The sequence below is a fragment of the Salmo salar genome, chromosome ssa11 (genome assembly GCF_905237065.1).
Source record: "Salmo salar chromosome ssa11, Ssal_v3.1, whole genome shotgun sequence".
NCBI classification, from domain to species: domain Eukaryota; kingdom Metazoa; phylum Chordata; class Actinopteri; order Salmoniformes; family Salmonidae; genus Salmo; species Salmo salar.
Window position 1 is genome coordinate 34,342,919 of NC_059452.1, and position 16,644 is coordinate 34,359,562.

At 44.5% G+C, this 16,644-nt stretch overlaps 1 protein-coding gene across 8 annotated transcripts in view; it reads left to right on the plus strand.

The window, feature by feature from the left end:
• The window catches only part of LOC106562517 (TP53-binding protein 1-like), a 29,337-nt gene that overhangs the window by 265 nt on the left and 12,428 nt on the right, over positions 1 to 16,644 (plus strand). For 6 of the 8 annotated variants that reach the window (XR_006757563.1, XM_014127438.2, XM_014127448.2 and 3 more), the window contains exons 2-15: positions 601 to 688; positions 1,311 to 1,359; positions 1,710 to 1,777; positions 1,986 to 2,114; positions 2,495 to 2,555; positions 3,451 to 3,626; positions 3,854 to 3,980; positions 6,880 to 6,974; positions 7,071 to 7,258; positions 8,195 to 9,617; positions 10,007 to 10,126; positions 10,532 to 10,723; positions 11,525 to 11,591; positions 14,939 to 15,043. Coding sequence is in view for 7 of the 8 variants with exons in the window: in XM_014127438.2 (XP_013982913.2) it covers positions 601 to 688; positions 1,311 to 1,359; positions 1,710 to 1,777; positions 1,986 to 2,114; positions 2,495 to 2,555; positions 3,451 to 3,626; positions 3,854 to 3,980; positions 6,880 to 6,974; positions 7,071 to 7,258; positions 8,195 to 9,617; positions 10,007 to 10,126; positions 10,532 to 10,723; positions 11,525 to 11,591; positions 14,939 to 15,043 (2,888 nt within the window). In the remaining variant the exon portion in view is untranslated. The remainder of the gene's footprint in view (positions 1 to 600; positions 689 to 1,310; positions 1,360 to 1,709; positions 1,778 to 1,985; positions 2,115 to 2,494; positions 2,556 to 3,450; positions 3,627 to 3,853; positions 3,981 to 6,879; positions 6,975 to 7,070; positions 7,259 to 8,194; positions 9,618 to 10,006; positions 10,127 to 10,531; positions 10,724 to 11,524; positions 11,592 to 14,938; positions 15,044 to 16,644) is intronic. The other 2 variants (XM_014127447.2, XM_045689418.1) reach the window with 1 other exon arrangement.

Below are 16,644 nucleotides of genomic sequence, written 5' to 3' on the forward strand. Positions count from 1 at the left end.
ACCAGCAACTCATACAGGGAGGGGAGACGATAGAGGTATTGTTTTTGTCAGTTCCTCCTAGCCTGGTACCAGATCAGTTTGTGTTTTTGCCCACTCCATTGTCAAGCAAGAGAGCAGAAACAGACTGTCACCCAGGCTAAGTTCCTCCTAGTACCTTTGAGCAGGAACAGACGGGCACCCAAGCTAAGTTCCTCCTGCTACCTTAGTTTGTTGTCCGATGACCTCAAATAAACTTTGGGGCATATCAATTTAGGTTGTGACATGACATTACTTACCTCTATAAGTCTTTACAACTGATCTAGGACTGGTTTTGTTGTGAAGCTCATATTCATTAATGTTAGGAGTGTGGGGATAACAGATCTCAAGTCAGTTGTCAAGAGCAAAAAATATCACTTGGCCCAATTTGAATCCATTTAAAATACATCCCTCCATCCTACCTGCCATGGAGTCAATACTGACACAATTGGATAGGTGACAGCAGGGTTTTCATCAAATAATCCAGTCATGTCAGATCAGTACTTGTCCTACTTCATGGGAAGGAGTGATGCCTGTTGTTCTAATATGAACAGGGCCACTGAATCCAGCCTTCTCTCTCCCCAGGAGCTGATCTCCTCTCCAGCAGGAAATCGATACTCCGAGACCGACAGCCAATCAGAGAGGGTCCAGAACAACAATCACAACGGGCCAGGTTGGTCTCTCAACCTGTGACCATAAAGGACAGAGATTGGATACCTGGGGCCGTATGTATAAGGCATCTCAGAGAACGAGTGCTGATCTAGGATCAATTCCCCCCCTCTCTATGTAATCCTATTCACTGGGATCTAAAAGGCCAAACTGATCCTAAATCAGCACTCCTACTCTGATACGTTTGATACATACGACACCTCACCATTTGAAGCTGTGGTTCTCTGTATGTAACTGCTGTGATGAGTATCCTTGCCTGGGACCCAAAGAGTTGCATTGGGTCTTTTAGTGGGCTAATGCACTCTTTTGGTGTGCAGGAAACTCATGTTCGAACCCTGTCGCTTACATAGATTTGGAACATTTAGTTGGGTCACTCCTATAGCAAACTAATGTACCCTCAGAAACACTAAAAGTCCAGGCTGCTAAGTTAAGGGCACAGAAAATAGTAAGTGTGAAATGTAAACTCTGGTTTCAACCATTGCAGCCATTATCAGAGTAATAACATGCATATAGCCTATTGATAGCACTGGTTTCTCTGTGATAACATTGAAAGCAGTTGATAGCATTTGTCTCCCCATAGCAGACATTGAATTCTGTCTTAAACCTATTGAATGTATTTTCTTTAGTCAACCAGGAGGAAAGTCAAGTCCTAGAAGTTTGCTCCAATACAAGGAGGTAGGTACTAGGATAACATTGTCACCAAGATGCAGTGAATTGAAGCATTTGTAAGAGCATTGAGACAGCCAGCTGAGATGTTTGAGAAGTATGCTGCATTCCAAATGGACCCTGGCCCCTGTCTACTACCTAGACACTCCTGTAGATCTGAGAGGATTGGATAGGTGGACGCAATATGGTGACATTTCCACCTAGCCAATCAGAAGGCAAGATGACTCTATAACGCTTATATCTTTCCAATCACCTCCAATCTACAGAGGTAGCTAGGTTGTAGGGGGCAGGATAAGGGTCGGTTTGGAATTCAGCAATAGTCTGCTTTACGTTGACATCTTGATCCCTGACACCATCAGGTGTGCTACAGAAGACATGGCCACGGAGTCTGGGGCGGACTCCACTACACACTGCGCCCAGTCTGAAGGTATGAGCAGTTTTTAACAGAGAAAGAAATAACCATCTGAGATATGTCTCTGAGATAATATACTGTAGATGTGTACGTTTTCAAATGCTCCATCGATGCTCTTGTTGGAAACATTATTTTTAGGCTGTGCCACTTTTTCCTCATCACCAGATCAGTATTGCATTTCATGAATCATGATTTTGAGCTGTTTATGTTGTGTGTATTTTAGGAGGAGTGTCCAAGTTTGATTGTCTGGAGCTTTCTGAGAGCCAGGGTCTGGGTGAAGTGGTGGGGAACAGTCAGGAGGAGGAGGGCCCTACTGCTGCCCAGACAGACAGCCAGAGACACAACAAGCCAGGTAACAATACTAAGTTATCTTTACTTCTCTTGAGTCCATGGTCGTGTTTAGTAGGTGGAAAACCATTTTAAACTGGGACAAACAGGGTGGTACTACCTGGGTCGTATTCATTAGGCAACAAACTGAACTTCTGAGGAAACCGGAAAGGGACTACCTGAACTTGTCCAGTAAGAAATTAGCTTTTATTTCATTTTCTGTTGCAAAATGTTTTGATACAGTGTGCCTAATGAATATGACCCTGAACATGTTCATGAAGAATAAGAACACAGACATATTTTTATTTTCCGTTACAAAATGTTTTGCTACAGTGAATTGGACCCAGTTGAAATCTTGACCAAAGTGAAACATATTTTGTTGACTTGTCATTGTTTTGTCACCAGGTGAACAGAAGAACACAACCAGGGGCTTGCCTTCAGGCAGTCAGGACAGCAAATCCAAGAGGTGAGAATATCCATCGGTAGGATGCATACCTACAAGACCATATATAGTCATAAAGCCTCCGTGTACCACAAGGGCTCGAGAGTCAAGCTTTAAAGGTCCAGTGCAGTCAAAAATATGATTTCCTGTGTTTTATATATATTTCATCATTATCTGGTTTGAATAATACTGAAATTGTGAAAATTATGATTAATGCCCTTCTCGCGTAAGAGTTGTTTGAAAAGGCCGCCTGAAATTTCTGCCTGTTTTGGTGGGATGGAGTTTTCACCTGCCTGGTGACATCACCAGGTGGTTAATTAGTTAATAGACCAATAAGAGTTCCAAACCTCTCTGCCATTAACAGCTAGTTTTCCCCTCCCAGATAGTCCTAGCTGGGAAATAGTTTTTTTCTAATAAGCTATTTTTGTTTCTTTTGACCATTTTAATTTAAAACATTCACAGTAAGATACTTAATTGTTACCCAGAAATGATTTGATATTGAGATAAAAACGGCTGCATTGGGCCTTTTAATAAGAAGGGCTGAATCTGAACATGAAAAGTGCACACCTTAATTGGAAGATTCACGTGAATCACACATTGATGTTAGTGGGACATTGGTAGTCATTTTATTCGGCCACAAAATGATAGATCCATACCTTACAGATTTACACATGCTAGTTCTGTTGCTCAATCCCAAATCGACTCCTAGATGATATCTTATGCACCTGTGGAGCTCTGGGAAGATTTGATAGATGTAAGCAATATGGTAATGAGTCTAACTTGCCCAACAGGCTAGGTGGAATTTTCACCATATTGCTTACACATCAACTTCTCTCAGATCTCCAGAAGTAAATAAAAGGTCTAAGCGTTGATTTGGAATTGTGCATTAGTTTAATAAATTGTCTGGTTCTTGCCCCAGGTCGGAGGTGAGCTCTAGCAGCTCGTCGGAGCCCCTGGGTTGTGCCGGCCGGGAACTGAGTGTCCAGGCTTTGCTCCACTCACAGGGCCTGCAGGCCTCCGAGGACCAGGATCCCAAAGGGGACGACTCTGAGCTGCTGTCCTCTCAGGAGGACCTTTTCGACACTGACAAGACAGGTGGGCCATCCATCTATCCACCCATCCAAACTATCTGTCTGTGTTATATACTGCCAGGGCTTACAGTACTTCTCCAGTTCAAGCAGCTCTTGTTGGAAGAGGTTAAAACAAGTGTAGTCTGTTGTTTACAAAACAATTTGAAGGCGAGCAGTCACAACTGTTATCAACAGTTGACATGAACAATTGATCACAAATTAACAGATGATAATGGGGTTCTCTCTCTCTAGGCACAGGGGTGGACAGCACAATGTCAGAGCCAGAGAACCAAGGCGTGCCCACCCTGACCCCTGCCCACACCCTGCATCTGCTGCACCTCTCTGGGCAGGGCACCCTGGTGCAGGAGAGCCTCTCCCAGTAAGACCTCTCGCACCTCAACACTATACTGCACACTCCCACTGAGTTCCAGGGATGCAAACTAGTCACCTTTTGGTGAAATTCGCCGTTTTGAAGCCAAAATAGGTGACCTACGTGATTCATGTAGATCCGATGAGAAAAGTTTGGGGGGTGTTGGATCACTACTGGCTGTAACAATCGAGTGATGCGCGTTTGGAGCAATACTGTCTGTATCCAAGGCTCAGCCAATCGTTTACATAACAATAGAATGCAGCGCAGCACGCGACTGAAGAAAGAAGAGACAACCAATTTACTAGTTACAGCATCAGCGCGCGCTCTGGAAAGGCAGCTTGTCAGTTAGAGCAGGTCGTCCCCTGAACGAGAATGAAGAGGTAACGTTAGGTGAGAAGCCTGACCACGGAGACGGGGGTGAGAAGGTGATGAAGCGTACTCCTTCCATGGCCTCTAACTTCTCTTAAATACAAGTAAAACTAAATGCATGCTCTTCAACCGATCGCTGCCTGCACCTGCCCGCCCGCCCAGCATCACTACTCTGGACGGTTCTGACTTAGAATATGTGGACAACTACAAATACCTAGGTGTCTGGTTAGACTATAAGCTCTCCTTCCAGACTCACATCAAACATCTCCAATCCAAAGTTAAATCTAGAATTGGCTTCCTATTTCGCAACAAAACATCCTACCGATCCTCGACTTCGGTGATGTCATTTATAAAATAGCCTCCAATACCCTACTCAATAAACTGGATGCAGTCTATCACAGTGCCATCCGTTTTGTCACCAAAGCCCCATACACTACCCACCACTGCGACCTGTACGCTCTCGTTGGCTGGCCCTCGCTTCATACTCGTCGCCAAACCCACTGGCTCCAGGTCATCTACAAGACCCTGCTAGGTAAAGTCCCCCCTTATCTCAGCTCACTGGTCACCATAGCAGCACCCACCTGTAGCACGCGCTCCAGCAGGTATATCTCTCTGGTCACCCCCAAAGCCAATTCCTCCTTTGGCCGTCTCCTTCCAGTTCTCTGCTGCCAATGACTGGATCGAACTACAAAAATCTCTGAAACTGGAAACGCTTATCTCCCTCACTAGCTTTAAGCACCAGCTGTCAGAGCAGCTCACAGATTACTGCACCTGTACATAGTCCATCTATAATTTAGCCCAAACAACTACCTCTTCCCCTACTGTATTTATTTATTTTGCTCCTTTGCACCCCATTATTTCTATTTCTACTTTGTACTTTCTTCCACTACAAATCTACCATTCCAGTGTTTTACTTGCTGTATTGTATTTACTTTGCCACCATGGCCTTTTTTGCCTTTACCTCCCTTATCTCACCTCATTTGCTCACAGTGTATATATACTTATTTTTCTACTGTATTATTGACTGAATGTTTGTTTTACGCCATGTGTAACTCTGTGTTGTTGTATGTGTCGAACTGCTTTGCTTTATCTTGGCCAGGTCGCAATTGTAAATGAGAACTTGTTCTCAACTTGCCTACCTGGTTAAATAAAGGTGAAATAAATAAAATAAAAAATAAACTTCATGAGCTGTAACCGAAAAACAACTGGCATTTGGAAAGTTTGAGGTGAGGGAGAAAGTGTGGTGGAACAAGTATTAGTATTGTTATGTATCTTGCTAGCTGGATCGAATTATCCGTTAGCTAGTGTTACCTTTCTTGCCTCCCCTCCAGACCGTAGTCAGGACGGCTCAGGGGAGCCTTCACTTGCTAGCTCCAAGGCCAGAGCAATTTATGGATGCTCTGGGGTAATTCCCACATTTGGGGATCTTATCCTCTGCTATTGACGAGTTAGCCTGGAATTCCACTTAAATAGTTGGCTTTTATTAAAACTTGTACATCATTTGAGGTAGTCCGAATGACAAAATAAAATAGTGGGCAAACGGAGCACAACAGTCCGGCTACATCCCCGTCACACACAATTGCATTCAAAAGCGAAAGTTAACTTACTACGTTACCCATAATACACTTATGTGTTTTAAAGCTCTACCCCTACTTTACCAACACTAGCCAGAGAAATATTGAGAAACATTAGCCAACTCATCTGATCAAGTAATTGAGTTTATGGTGTGAAAATTAGCTTGCTAATAAAGTCAGACAGCTAACGTTAGCTAGCTAACATTAGTAACCTAACCAGTTTGCTATAGTATTAACTGATATTCGACTCCTTGCCGTTCCTCAAATTATAACGCGTTAATTGCTTACTGGACCCTGGCAATCTGTGTGAAATGTTAACTAATGTTTCCCCTCTACAGTATGTCGTTAATTTTCAGAATGAAAATAGAGGTGAAAGGAACACTACACACTTTCTCTCTTTCTCACTTTTGCTGGCACATTGTAGAACAGTGTGTCCACAGGCAGAAAGTGTACAATGTAATAATGTTCAGTGTAGCCCAAAGATATAGTTTTTGTTGTGTTGAACTTGACAGTAACACGTGAGTGAGGGAGGATTATATATATATTTTTACTCAGTGAACGTTATTTTTGCACATGTAGCCTTGTGCACTTGATTGATGTATATATTGGCCACTATAATAGAGCAAAAATATAATGCCTGTTTGTTTCATTTTATTTCTACTTTAAGATGTTTTTTTCCCAAGTGCAATATTTATACTGATCATGTAGATCATATTCTTTGTTGTTCTTAATTAGTTAAAACCTGCATTTTCCCCCTGGCAGGGATTTTTTTTGAATGTTTCAGAGCAAAAACAAAGTGTCTTCTTTTTGGGCCCTCATGAGTTTGCATCCCAATTGGTCAAGTTGAGGTAGTACTTTACCATTTCAAAACGTTTTGTCCCTACCGAACACAACCAGCGATTCTGTTTTGTCCTCAACAGAGGAAGAATGATTGTTGCGTTCATCTTTGCCTTCTCTTCCAATAGGAACTCTGTTGACTTTGTAGCACCCAGCCAGGAAAATTTGAGCAAAACACCTTTTATTGTCCCCAATTCACCGACAGGACAAGAAAATGAACTGGGTAACTAAACTTTATTTTATCCAGTTGACATGTCAGTTGTTTTAGTGTCTATTCTGAAAAATAGAACTCAGTGATAGACTTCTGGTTACCCCACAGGTGCCGACGAACCAATGGACACCTCTATGCCTCCGGAGGACCAATCGGATGGCAAGGAGGAGGAGCCAATGGACATGGACCCAGCTCCTAAGTCACACCCCTCGGCATCCACCCCAGTATCCCAGAACTCCCCAGATTTTGTGTTGGAGAGGACCCTCTCTCTGCCTACCCAGCCGGAGTTCTCTCATGTACGTATCTTTAATCCATTGACCAGATAGTGGGGAAAAAATAGATTCAGTTAGCACTGAACTCAATGGCCGTGTCCGGTTACCCGTTTTTGCGTACTAAATAGTAGGCTGTTTGGGAATGTGAAAAATATAATGTTTTATAGTATGAGTCATTTTGAAAATGTAGTTTGCTTTAAATGCCTGGATGTCATTCGCATGGCTTTTCATGTAGTAGGAACTCAGACCAATGTGTGTTTGACAACAGCTCATAATCATGTAAGGGTTTGGGCTGTACCAAAATGAAAGAATGGTGGGGAACAACCAAATTGTGCATTAGATGACATCTTCTCAGTATGGATGAGCCTAGTATTATTTTTTGACAGTTTAGTAATTTAGCAGAAGCTCTTGTCCAGAGTGACATACAGTTAGTGGATTCATCTTAAGATAGCTAGGTGGAACAACCACATGTCATAGTAAGTACATGTTTCCTCAATAAAGTCTGACACACAGTATGTTATGTGTTGCTTACGGTGTATGTTTTTACTTAACAGTTTGTTCTAAATAGTATGATTTAGTATATACTTTTAGAAAGTATTAGGCAAGAATGTGGTCTTTACGTTTTATCTGTACACAACTTTCACCTTTGAATGTAACTATATATTTTTTTTTATTTAAATTTTAGTCGTTCAGCAGACACACTTGTCCAGAGTGACCTATAGTATTTGTGGCAATTGAACCCACAACCCTGGCGTTGCAAGTGCCATGCTCTACCAACTGAGCCACATGGTACCACATAAATGGAGACCAGGGACCTACCCCTATCTCTCTTTATTCTTCCCTTATTATGGATTATGTTGGTTTATTATGATGATCAAGAATCTCATTATTCAATCAGGTTAAGTCCTATAGGTTCATAAAACACCATCAATTTAGTTTCTTCTTTTTCCCTTTCCAAAGGATGTATTTGTCCCAACCCAGAGCCAAGAGGCTGGAAGCAGTAGCATAGCTCCACAAGAGACGCACAGCAGGGAAGTGACATCATCATCCCAACCCACAGCACTGGATTCAAGCTCACCCAAGATGGCTGCTGCACCCGCCCAGTCCAAAGCACCCACAACAACTGACCGAGAACACTCTGTGACTGATTCTTTCCAACTGGAGCTGTCTGTGAATACTCCGAGCTGTAGTCTGCCCCAGCAGGCTTCCATGCAGGCTGGGGGGAAGGATGTCGAGGAGGACAGTCAGGCTACACAGATAGAAGGAGGTCTGGACGGACCCCTACGGATAGACACCAGTGACTCTGTGATTTCACGTAACAGCCAGAAGAGGGAAAGTAACGGGGTCCCCTCCGACCCAAAAACCCCTGCTATTTTGCCTAAAGTTCCTCAGGTGCCTGACTTGCTGAAGACTAGTGGGGAAAGTACCAGGAGAGAGGAATGTAACACTTCACAGAAGTCTGACACGCACAAACAGACAACCTTGGATGTACGCAACGTGAATATAGGCGACGATGGTATCAATGTGACCAAAACAGATAGTTCTCAGAAGCAGGATACCAAGGCCTCTTCCCCCTCTCCCTCCTCCCAACAGAAGCTTGAAACCATAGACGTATTCACCCCTAGCAGCTGTGTGCAGAAGACGCCTTCTTCCTCGAATAGCACTCCCTGTAGTTTGGCCTCCCTGTCTCAATCCCAGTCTGTTTTCTCACAGATGTCTCACGTGGGGTCAGTGAAGGCTCTCTCGCCGAGTCCTGGTGTTTGTGTAGACTCCAGAAGAGATGGAGGAGGAAGGAGAGAAGTAGGAGAAGGAGGGGGAGTGGGAAGCCCGACGAGCTCACAGAAAAACCGGGACCCGTCTAAATCCATACAGTCTTTATCGCAGGAGCGTGGAGGCACTGCTACCAACAGCCCAAAGGAGAAAAACAAAGCAGATGAAGAAGAGGAGGAAGAAGGGATGGAGGAGGGGGGAGAGAAGCAGCAGGACAGCACGTTGGGGCCCGAGGGCTCAGGCCTCTATCTGTCTCTCTCTCAGAGCCAGGTGCTTTCTCCAGAGCCTATGGAGGAAGAAGAGGAAAAGAGAGGGAAGTTCCCTGTCTCGCACTCCAGGAGGGAGGGAGGAGAGGAGGAGAGCTGCAGCAGCATCATTGTGCTGGAGGAGAGCGAGAGGAGCTCCCAACTACTGGAGAAGGAAGTGAAGTCGCCGTCGAAGGTGGACACGTCTCAGCCAGTGGCAAGCCGGCGGGGGTCAGTGTCGTCCAATGGCACAGGGTCACAGCTGAAGGACACCCAGCTGGTACCAATTGGACTCGCCCAGGCTAAAAAGGAAGGGTCTAGGGAAGCAGAGGGGCTCCGAGACAAGAGCCTCAGTGACAGCTCTGGAGGTGAGAGGCCTAGATGCCTGTGGAGATATCAGGTGACTCAATAGCATTTACTTGATTCCTTGTGTCCTCTCTTCTTTCTTTCCTTCTCAAAACACATTGTAGGAAAAGATCAGAGGGGAGGAACCTCAGACCTTCCCTCACCTCCTCCAATGCGTTTTGAGGAGAGCAGACACAAGGAAACGAGGAAAGACTATTAAGAATCCATGAAGTAGATAGAAGTTTGTTTTTGTCCAATATATTGTGTGTAGACCGGGGTTGGGGGATGGGGTGGGTCACCAGGGGTATGTTTGGGATGGTGGGTTGGGGGAACATCAGTGGTATGTTTGGGATGGGGTGGGTCACCAGGGTTTTTTTTATTTTTTTTATTTATTTCACCTTTATTTAACCAGCAGAGATTCCATTCCACTTTACTCTCCCCAAAGAAGGCGAGCTGATTGGCCCTCCTGTGAGTGCCACTCCCCCTCTGATCAGCCAGTTGAAGCAGACACCGAGACACAGCACTCCGATTGGTGGGTTCCTCCCCCTCAAGAAATACTATCAACTAGCTCTCTCCATAGCCAGCTTTACCATGTGAACTGAAGCAAAGTATTCTAACCACCAACCTATATAGTCTCACACATCACTTCACACTCACTCTCTATCCCACACACACACACACACACACACACACACACTCGCCCTCACACATCAACACACAAACTCACCCTCTCTCTCCGATTCACCCACTCAGGTACACTCACACACATACTCTCTCTCTTTGTCGCACCCACCTCCTTTACACAAACACAGTTGTTCTCCCAGTCACCTCACCTCATCATTCCAATATCATGGTTCGCTAGTAGAATCCCCCAGAGAGGCTCTAATCTGAGCCAGATTACGTCGTGGTGGTCGTCGGCTCTTTCTGTTTTCCTCAGACATGACTTCCTTCTCTGACAAGTCCGTGGTGGTGGGTGATGTTTCCACGGAGACGGCGATGGCGACCAGCGAAATCACGGCGGGGGAGAGTGGCGAGGACACGGCCGAAGGGGCTGATGGGAAACTGAGTTTGCGGATGAAGCTGGTGACCCCCGTGGAGGAGGGCAGCTCAGAACGCTTCAGCCTGCAGAGTAAGAGCTGTTATAGGCCAATTATTCATGTGTTATTACCACGTTATTCAAAGAACAGAAATAGGACAGCACTCCGGTAAATAAACTTAAATTGACATTTTTATTACCACACGAACGTTTGGGGTATGAGCCGTTCGGCGTGCAAGGCAATGGCAATCAATGTCAGAACAACAAGACCACACAGGTGGGCGTAATTGTAAATTGCCAGTCAGTACTGGTCCAGTGGAGATCCCAGCAGAGGGAGCTGTGGGGGAAACATGACAATCAAATAAAGATCCACAATACAAAGACATTATGATGTCATTACCTAAGTGTTTGGCCGGTTTAGAACCTCCTACAAAATACAAGAAAAATAACATTCCTCATTAAGGCCAGCTGGGTTACCACGTTATTACCACTGGAATAGGAATTATAGCTGTTGTAATGGTTTATATTCCAATGCCTGCTTATAAACATGATATGTCCACGTATGTGACCTTTTTGTTTGCCTATGAATGTTCAAGACATCTGTATGTTATTTTCTTTTGAATCTGTGTTTTGATACCATGGAGGGACAAGTGACCATCTTTCAGATGGTACAGTGGTCCATAGAAAATGCAAACGGCATCAAACAATATCCAACAACTGTGTACATAGAATTAAAAGGGTTTCATATGACTACTGAAGCGTATCCATTGATGTATAGAAATGTGACATCTGCTGACTCTCACACCTTTACTGCAAGAATAGACGTCTCAGTTTGTTGATTTCTTTTGTTCAACCCCCAAAACACCAAATTAAACACTTATCTTTTCCTCCCAGAGCCACCGCAATCAGACGAGGAAGGCTCTGTCTCCAAGGTTACCACCGTTGTCAAGGCTGTAACCAGGTAACCCACTTTGGTTTCTATGCAAGGCAGCCCGATTTCAGACTTTTTCCCCTGCCTCGGATTTGAGCTGTGTCCCAAATGGATTCCTACAACTCATTATCACGATTCAGCTTCATTTAAAATTATTTTGTTTACATTTTAGTCATTTAGCAGACACTCTTATCCAGAGCGGCTTACAGTAGTGTGTGTGCATACATTTTCATACTTTTTTAATACTGGGATGCCTTTTTGTTCACAACTCTGAACCCCAAATAAGAGCACTGTTGAGAATGTTATAGAATAATAATGTATATATACAAAGATGCTTAATACAGTATGTTACAACCGTCAGGAATGATCATGGCTGACATTTGCATTTATTTGCATATATTTAAATGTATTTACATATACATGTATTACCTGACTTTGTCAGGTCATTTGGTTTCCATGGTTTGTATCAAATCAATGTGTTTTTGTCACATGCGCTGAATACAACAGGTGTAGACCTTACAGTGAAATGCTTACTTACAGGCTCTAACCAATAGTGCAACAAAGGTATTAGGTGAACAATAGGTAAGTAAAGAAATAAAACAACAGTAAAAAGACAGGCTATATACAGTAGCGAGGCTACATACAGACACCGGTTAGTCAGGCTGATTGAGGTAGTATGTACATGTAGATATGGTTAACATGACTATGGATATATGATGAACAGAGAGTAGCAGTAGTGTAAAAGAGGGGTTGGCGGGTGGTGGGTGGCGGGACACAATGCAGATATCCCGGTTAGCCAATGTGCGGGAGCACTGGTTGGTCGACCCAATTGAGGTAGTATGTACATGAATGTATAGTTAAAGTGACTATGCATATATGATAAACAGAGAGTAGTAGCAGCGTAAAAAGAGGGTTTGGGGGGGGGGGCACACAATACAAATAGTCTGGGTAGCCATTTCATTACCTGTTCATGAGTACTATGCCTTGGGGGTAAAAACTGTTGAGAAGCCTTTTTGTCCTAGACTTGGCACTCCGGTACCGCTTGCCATGCGGTAGTAGAGAGAACAGTCCATGACCATTTTTAGGGCCTTCCTCTGACACTGCCTGGTGTAGAGGTCCTGGATGGCAGGCAGCTTAGCCCCAGTGATGTACTGGGCCGTACGCACTACCCTCTGTAGTGCCTTGCGGTCAGAGGCCAAGCAATTGCCGTACCAGGCAGTGATGCAACCAGTCAGGATGCTCTTGATGTTGCAGCTGTAGAACCTTTTGAGGATCTCAGGACCCATGCCAAATCTTTTTAGTTTCCTGAGGGGGAATAGGCTTTGTCGTGCCCTGTTCACAACTGTCTTGGTGTGTTTGGACCATTCTAGTTTGTTGGTGATGTGGACACCAAGGAACTTGAAGCTCTCAACCTGCTCCACTACAGCCCCGTCGATGAGAATGGGGGCGTGCTCGGTCCTCATTTTCCTGTAGTCCACAATCATCTCCTTAGTCTTGGTTACGTTGAGGGATAGGTTGTTATTCAGGTCTCTGACCTCCTCCCTATAGGCTGTCTCGTCGTTGTCGGTGATCAGGCCTACCACTGTTGTGTTATCTGCAAACTTAATGATGGTGTTGGAGTCGTGCCTGGCCATGCAGTCCTGGGTGAACAGGGAGTACAGGAGGGGACTGAGCACGCACCCCTGTGGAGCTCCAGTGTTGCGGATCAGCGTGGCAGATGTGTTGCTACCTACCCTCACCACCTGGGGGTGGCCCGTCAGGAAGTCCAGGATCCAGTTGCAGAGGGAGGTGTTTAGTCCCAGGATCCTTAGCTTAGTGATGAGCTTTGAGGGTACTATGGTGTTGAACACTGAGCTGTAGTCAATGAATACATTCTCACATAAGTGTTCCTTTTGTCCAGGTGGGAAAGGGCAGTGTGGAGTGCAATAGAGATTGCATCATCTGTGGATCTGTTTGGGCGGTATGCAAATTGGAGTGGGTCTAGGGTTTCTGGGATAATGGTGTTGATGTGAGCCATTACCAACCTTTCAAAGCACTTCATGGCTACGGATGTGAGTGCTACGAGTCTGTAGTCATTTAGGCAGGTTGCCTTTGTGATCTTGGGCACAGGGACTATGGTGGTCTGCTTGAAACATGTTGATATTACAGACTCTATCAGGGACATGTTGAAAATGTCAGTAAAGACACCTGCCAGTTGGTCAGCACATGCCCGGAGCACACGTCCTTGCAATCCGTCTGGCCCCGCAGCCTTGTGTATGTTGACCTGTTTAAAGGTATTATGTCAGCTACGGAGAGCGTGATCACACAGTTGTCCGGAACAGCTGATGCTCTCATGCATGCCTCAGTGTTGCTTGCCTCGAAGCGAGCATAGAAGTGATTTAGCTCGTCTGGTAGGCTCGTGTCACTGGGAAGCTCGCAGCTGTGCTTCCCTTTGTTGTCTGTAATAGTTTGCATGCCCTGCCACATAAGACGAGCGTCGGAGCCGGTGTAGTATGATTCAATCTTAGCCCTGTATTGACACTTTGCCTGTTTGATGGTTTGTCGCAGGGCATAGCAGGATTTCTTGTAAGCTTCCGGGTTAGAGTCCCGCACCTTGAAAGTGGCAGCTCTACCCTTTAGCTCAGTGCGAATGTTGCCTGTAATCCATGGCTTCTGGTTGGGGTATGTACGTACAGTCACTGTGGGGACGACGTCCTCGATGCACTTATTGATAAAGCCAGTGACTGATGTGGTGTACTCCTCAATGCCGTCGGAAGAATCCCGGAACATGTTCCAGTCTGTGATAGCAAAACAGTCCTGTAGTTTAGCATCTGCTTCATCTGACCACTTTTTTTTATAGACTGAGTCACTGGTGCTTCCTGCTTTAATTTTTGCTTGTAAGCTGGAATCAGGAGGATAGAGTTGTGGTCGGATTTACCAAATGGAGGGCGAGGGAGAGCTTGGTACACGTCTCTGTGTGTGGAGTACAGGTGATCTAGAATTTTTTTCCCTCTGGTTGCACATTTAATATGTTGATAGAAATTTGGTAGAACTGATTTAAGTTTCCCTGCATTAAAGTCTCTGGCCACTAGGAGCGCCGCCTCTGGGTGAGTGCTCATCCTTTTACCATGCACAGTTGAGTTGACACTCGGGTTACGAAAGTAGTTTTGAATTCGCTGGGGGGTTGCTGGTGTCAGTATCCTAGATGCCGACTCCTGCCATTTTGCCTTCTAGTAAGGGACTGCTCAGGGGGTCTCCGCGTGTGTGTCTCGGGGTTTGGTTCTAGTATAAAGACATTTCCTTTCTTCCCAAGGAAATGGAGAATACTGCATTGCAAGGCAATTTCATGACATACTATTGGCTTGTTGTATGACCAGTGTCCCTGTCCCCCTCCCCAGCCCCCTGCACAGCCCCTCTGTGTTCAGCAGGGTGAGGGAGGCCCACAGACAGGTGATGGAGGACCAGGCCGAGGCCCATCCCAGTGACCCTGAAACCCCTGTCAGGTAAACAACGTGTATGGCCTCTGACATGGGTTGTGTTCATCAGGTCACAGTGTGGCACAACATTTAAAAATGTTGCGCAATGCAAACCTAAAACGAGCGTTTCTTAGTGGACAAATTTGGATTGTAGGCTACCTCCCAGTTTCGGACTGATCTCTTCGGTTGCATGCCTGCTGAACACTTACCTCATGTCATTTCTGATAATGATGATAAGGATAGTTCTTTTCAGCACGCCTTCGAAAAATAACGTTTGTCTCTGAACATTTGGTGCCAACCTGAAGTATAGTTTCAGTTGATTCCCAGTATAATAGCTCCCCCTGCTGGCCGAAATGAGAGCCTAGTAGTAACACAAGCCTAATGTCTATAGTGGCCTCAGAGTATCCGTTCTGTTTTAAAGTACTGTAAAACTTCAATTAAACGTAGTCTCAAATAGCAGCTTGTCCATTTTAAAAGCCGGGCAGTGGCACACATTTCAGCAAATAAACGCCTGTTTCAAATAAACGCTGGGTTACGATGACTTAGGTTACGATGACTTATTTACTTAGGTTACGATGACTTATTTACAAGGTTTCATGTTTGATTTGTTAGATTGAATAATTCAGTAATGACTAGAAAAAGTTATGGCAGTCATCTGTTTTTATCAGCAGTAAGAAACTGCTAGCTGTTGGCTGCTAACAGCTGAGAACTGCTAGCTAACTGGCAAACCCAAAAACAGTCAACTTCTGGAGTACAGAACCCTAGAAATCGGCCGATCGCATACTAGTGGCGAAAGTAAGAACTGCCAAAATTGCACAGTCAAATAGGAGAATAATTGTCAAGGAAAAGTTTTTTGTTTTTTTTCAAAATGGCTGCATACTAAGACAAATGTGACAGTGTGTAAATGATAACACATTAGTGCAAAAAAGGAAGAACATTTATTAAAATGCTAGAAGTGAATTAACTATGCAAGTGAGCAAAAGCTGTGTACATTAAGGAAATAGTTGTTTAGCTCAAATATACGCCTGTCTCTAATAAGCACCTGTTGTGTTGAGGGATTTTAAGCTAATAAACAGCCATGCTATTAATTAAAGTTTCACGGTATGTCCGTTTGGGATCAACAAGGGACATTAATATGCTGCTCCAATCTTGTGTCCATTTGACCTTGACAGCCCTCTACCTGTCCTGGTATAACATTAGAATTCAGGAAGTAGGTTGAGTGCGTGTGTGAGAGAGACCTACTTCTCTGCTATTTTGGGTACCATTCATGCCCCCTCAGAGAGATGGAGGCTCTGTCTGGTTTTGTCCTGTTGAGGTGTTATAACAAGGTCTTTTTCAAGGTGTCCACACAACACACCACAGCCCTAGTTGGACCTGCTTCTCTGTCCTACCATTACAGGACTACAGAGGCAATATTGAAACCTTTATTAACATTTGGCAAAGGATGATATCAGCCCTTATATAAGTTTATATACAGCGCTTTCAGAAACTATTCAAACCCCTTGACTTTTTCCACATTTTGTTGTTACAGCTTGAATTTAAAATGGATTAAATTGATATTTTTTTGTCACCAGCCTACACACAATACTCCATAATGTCAAAGGGGAATTCTGACTTTTTACATTTTA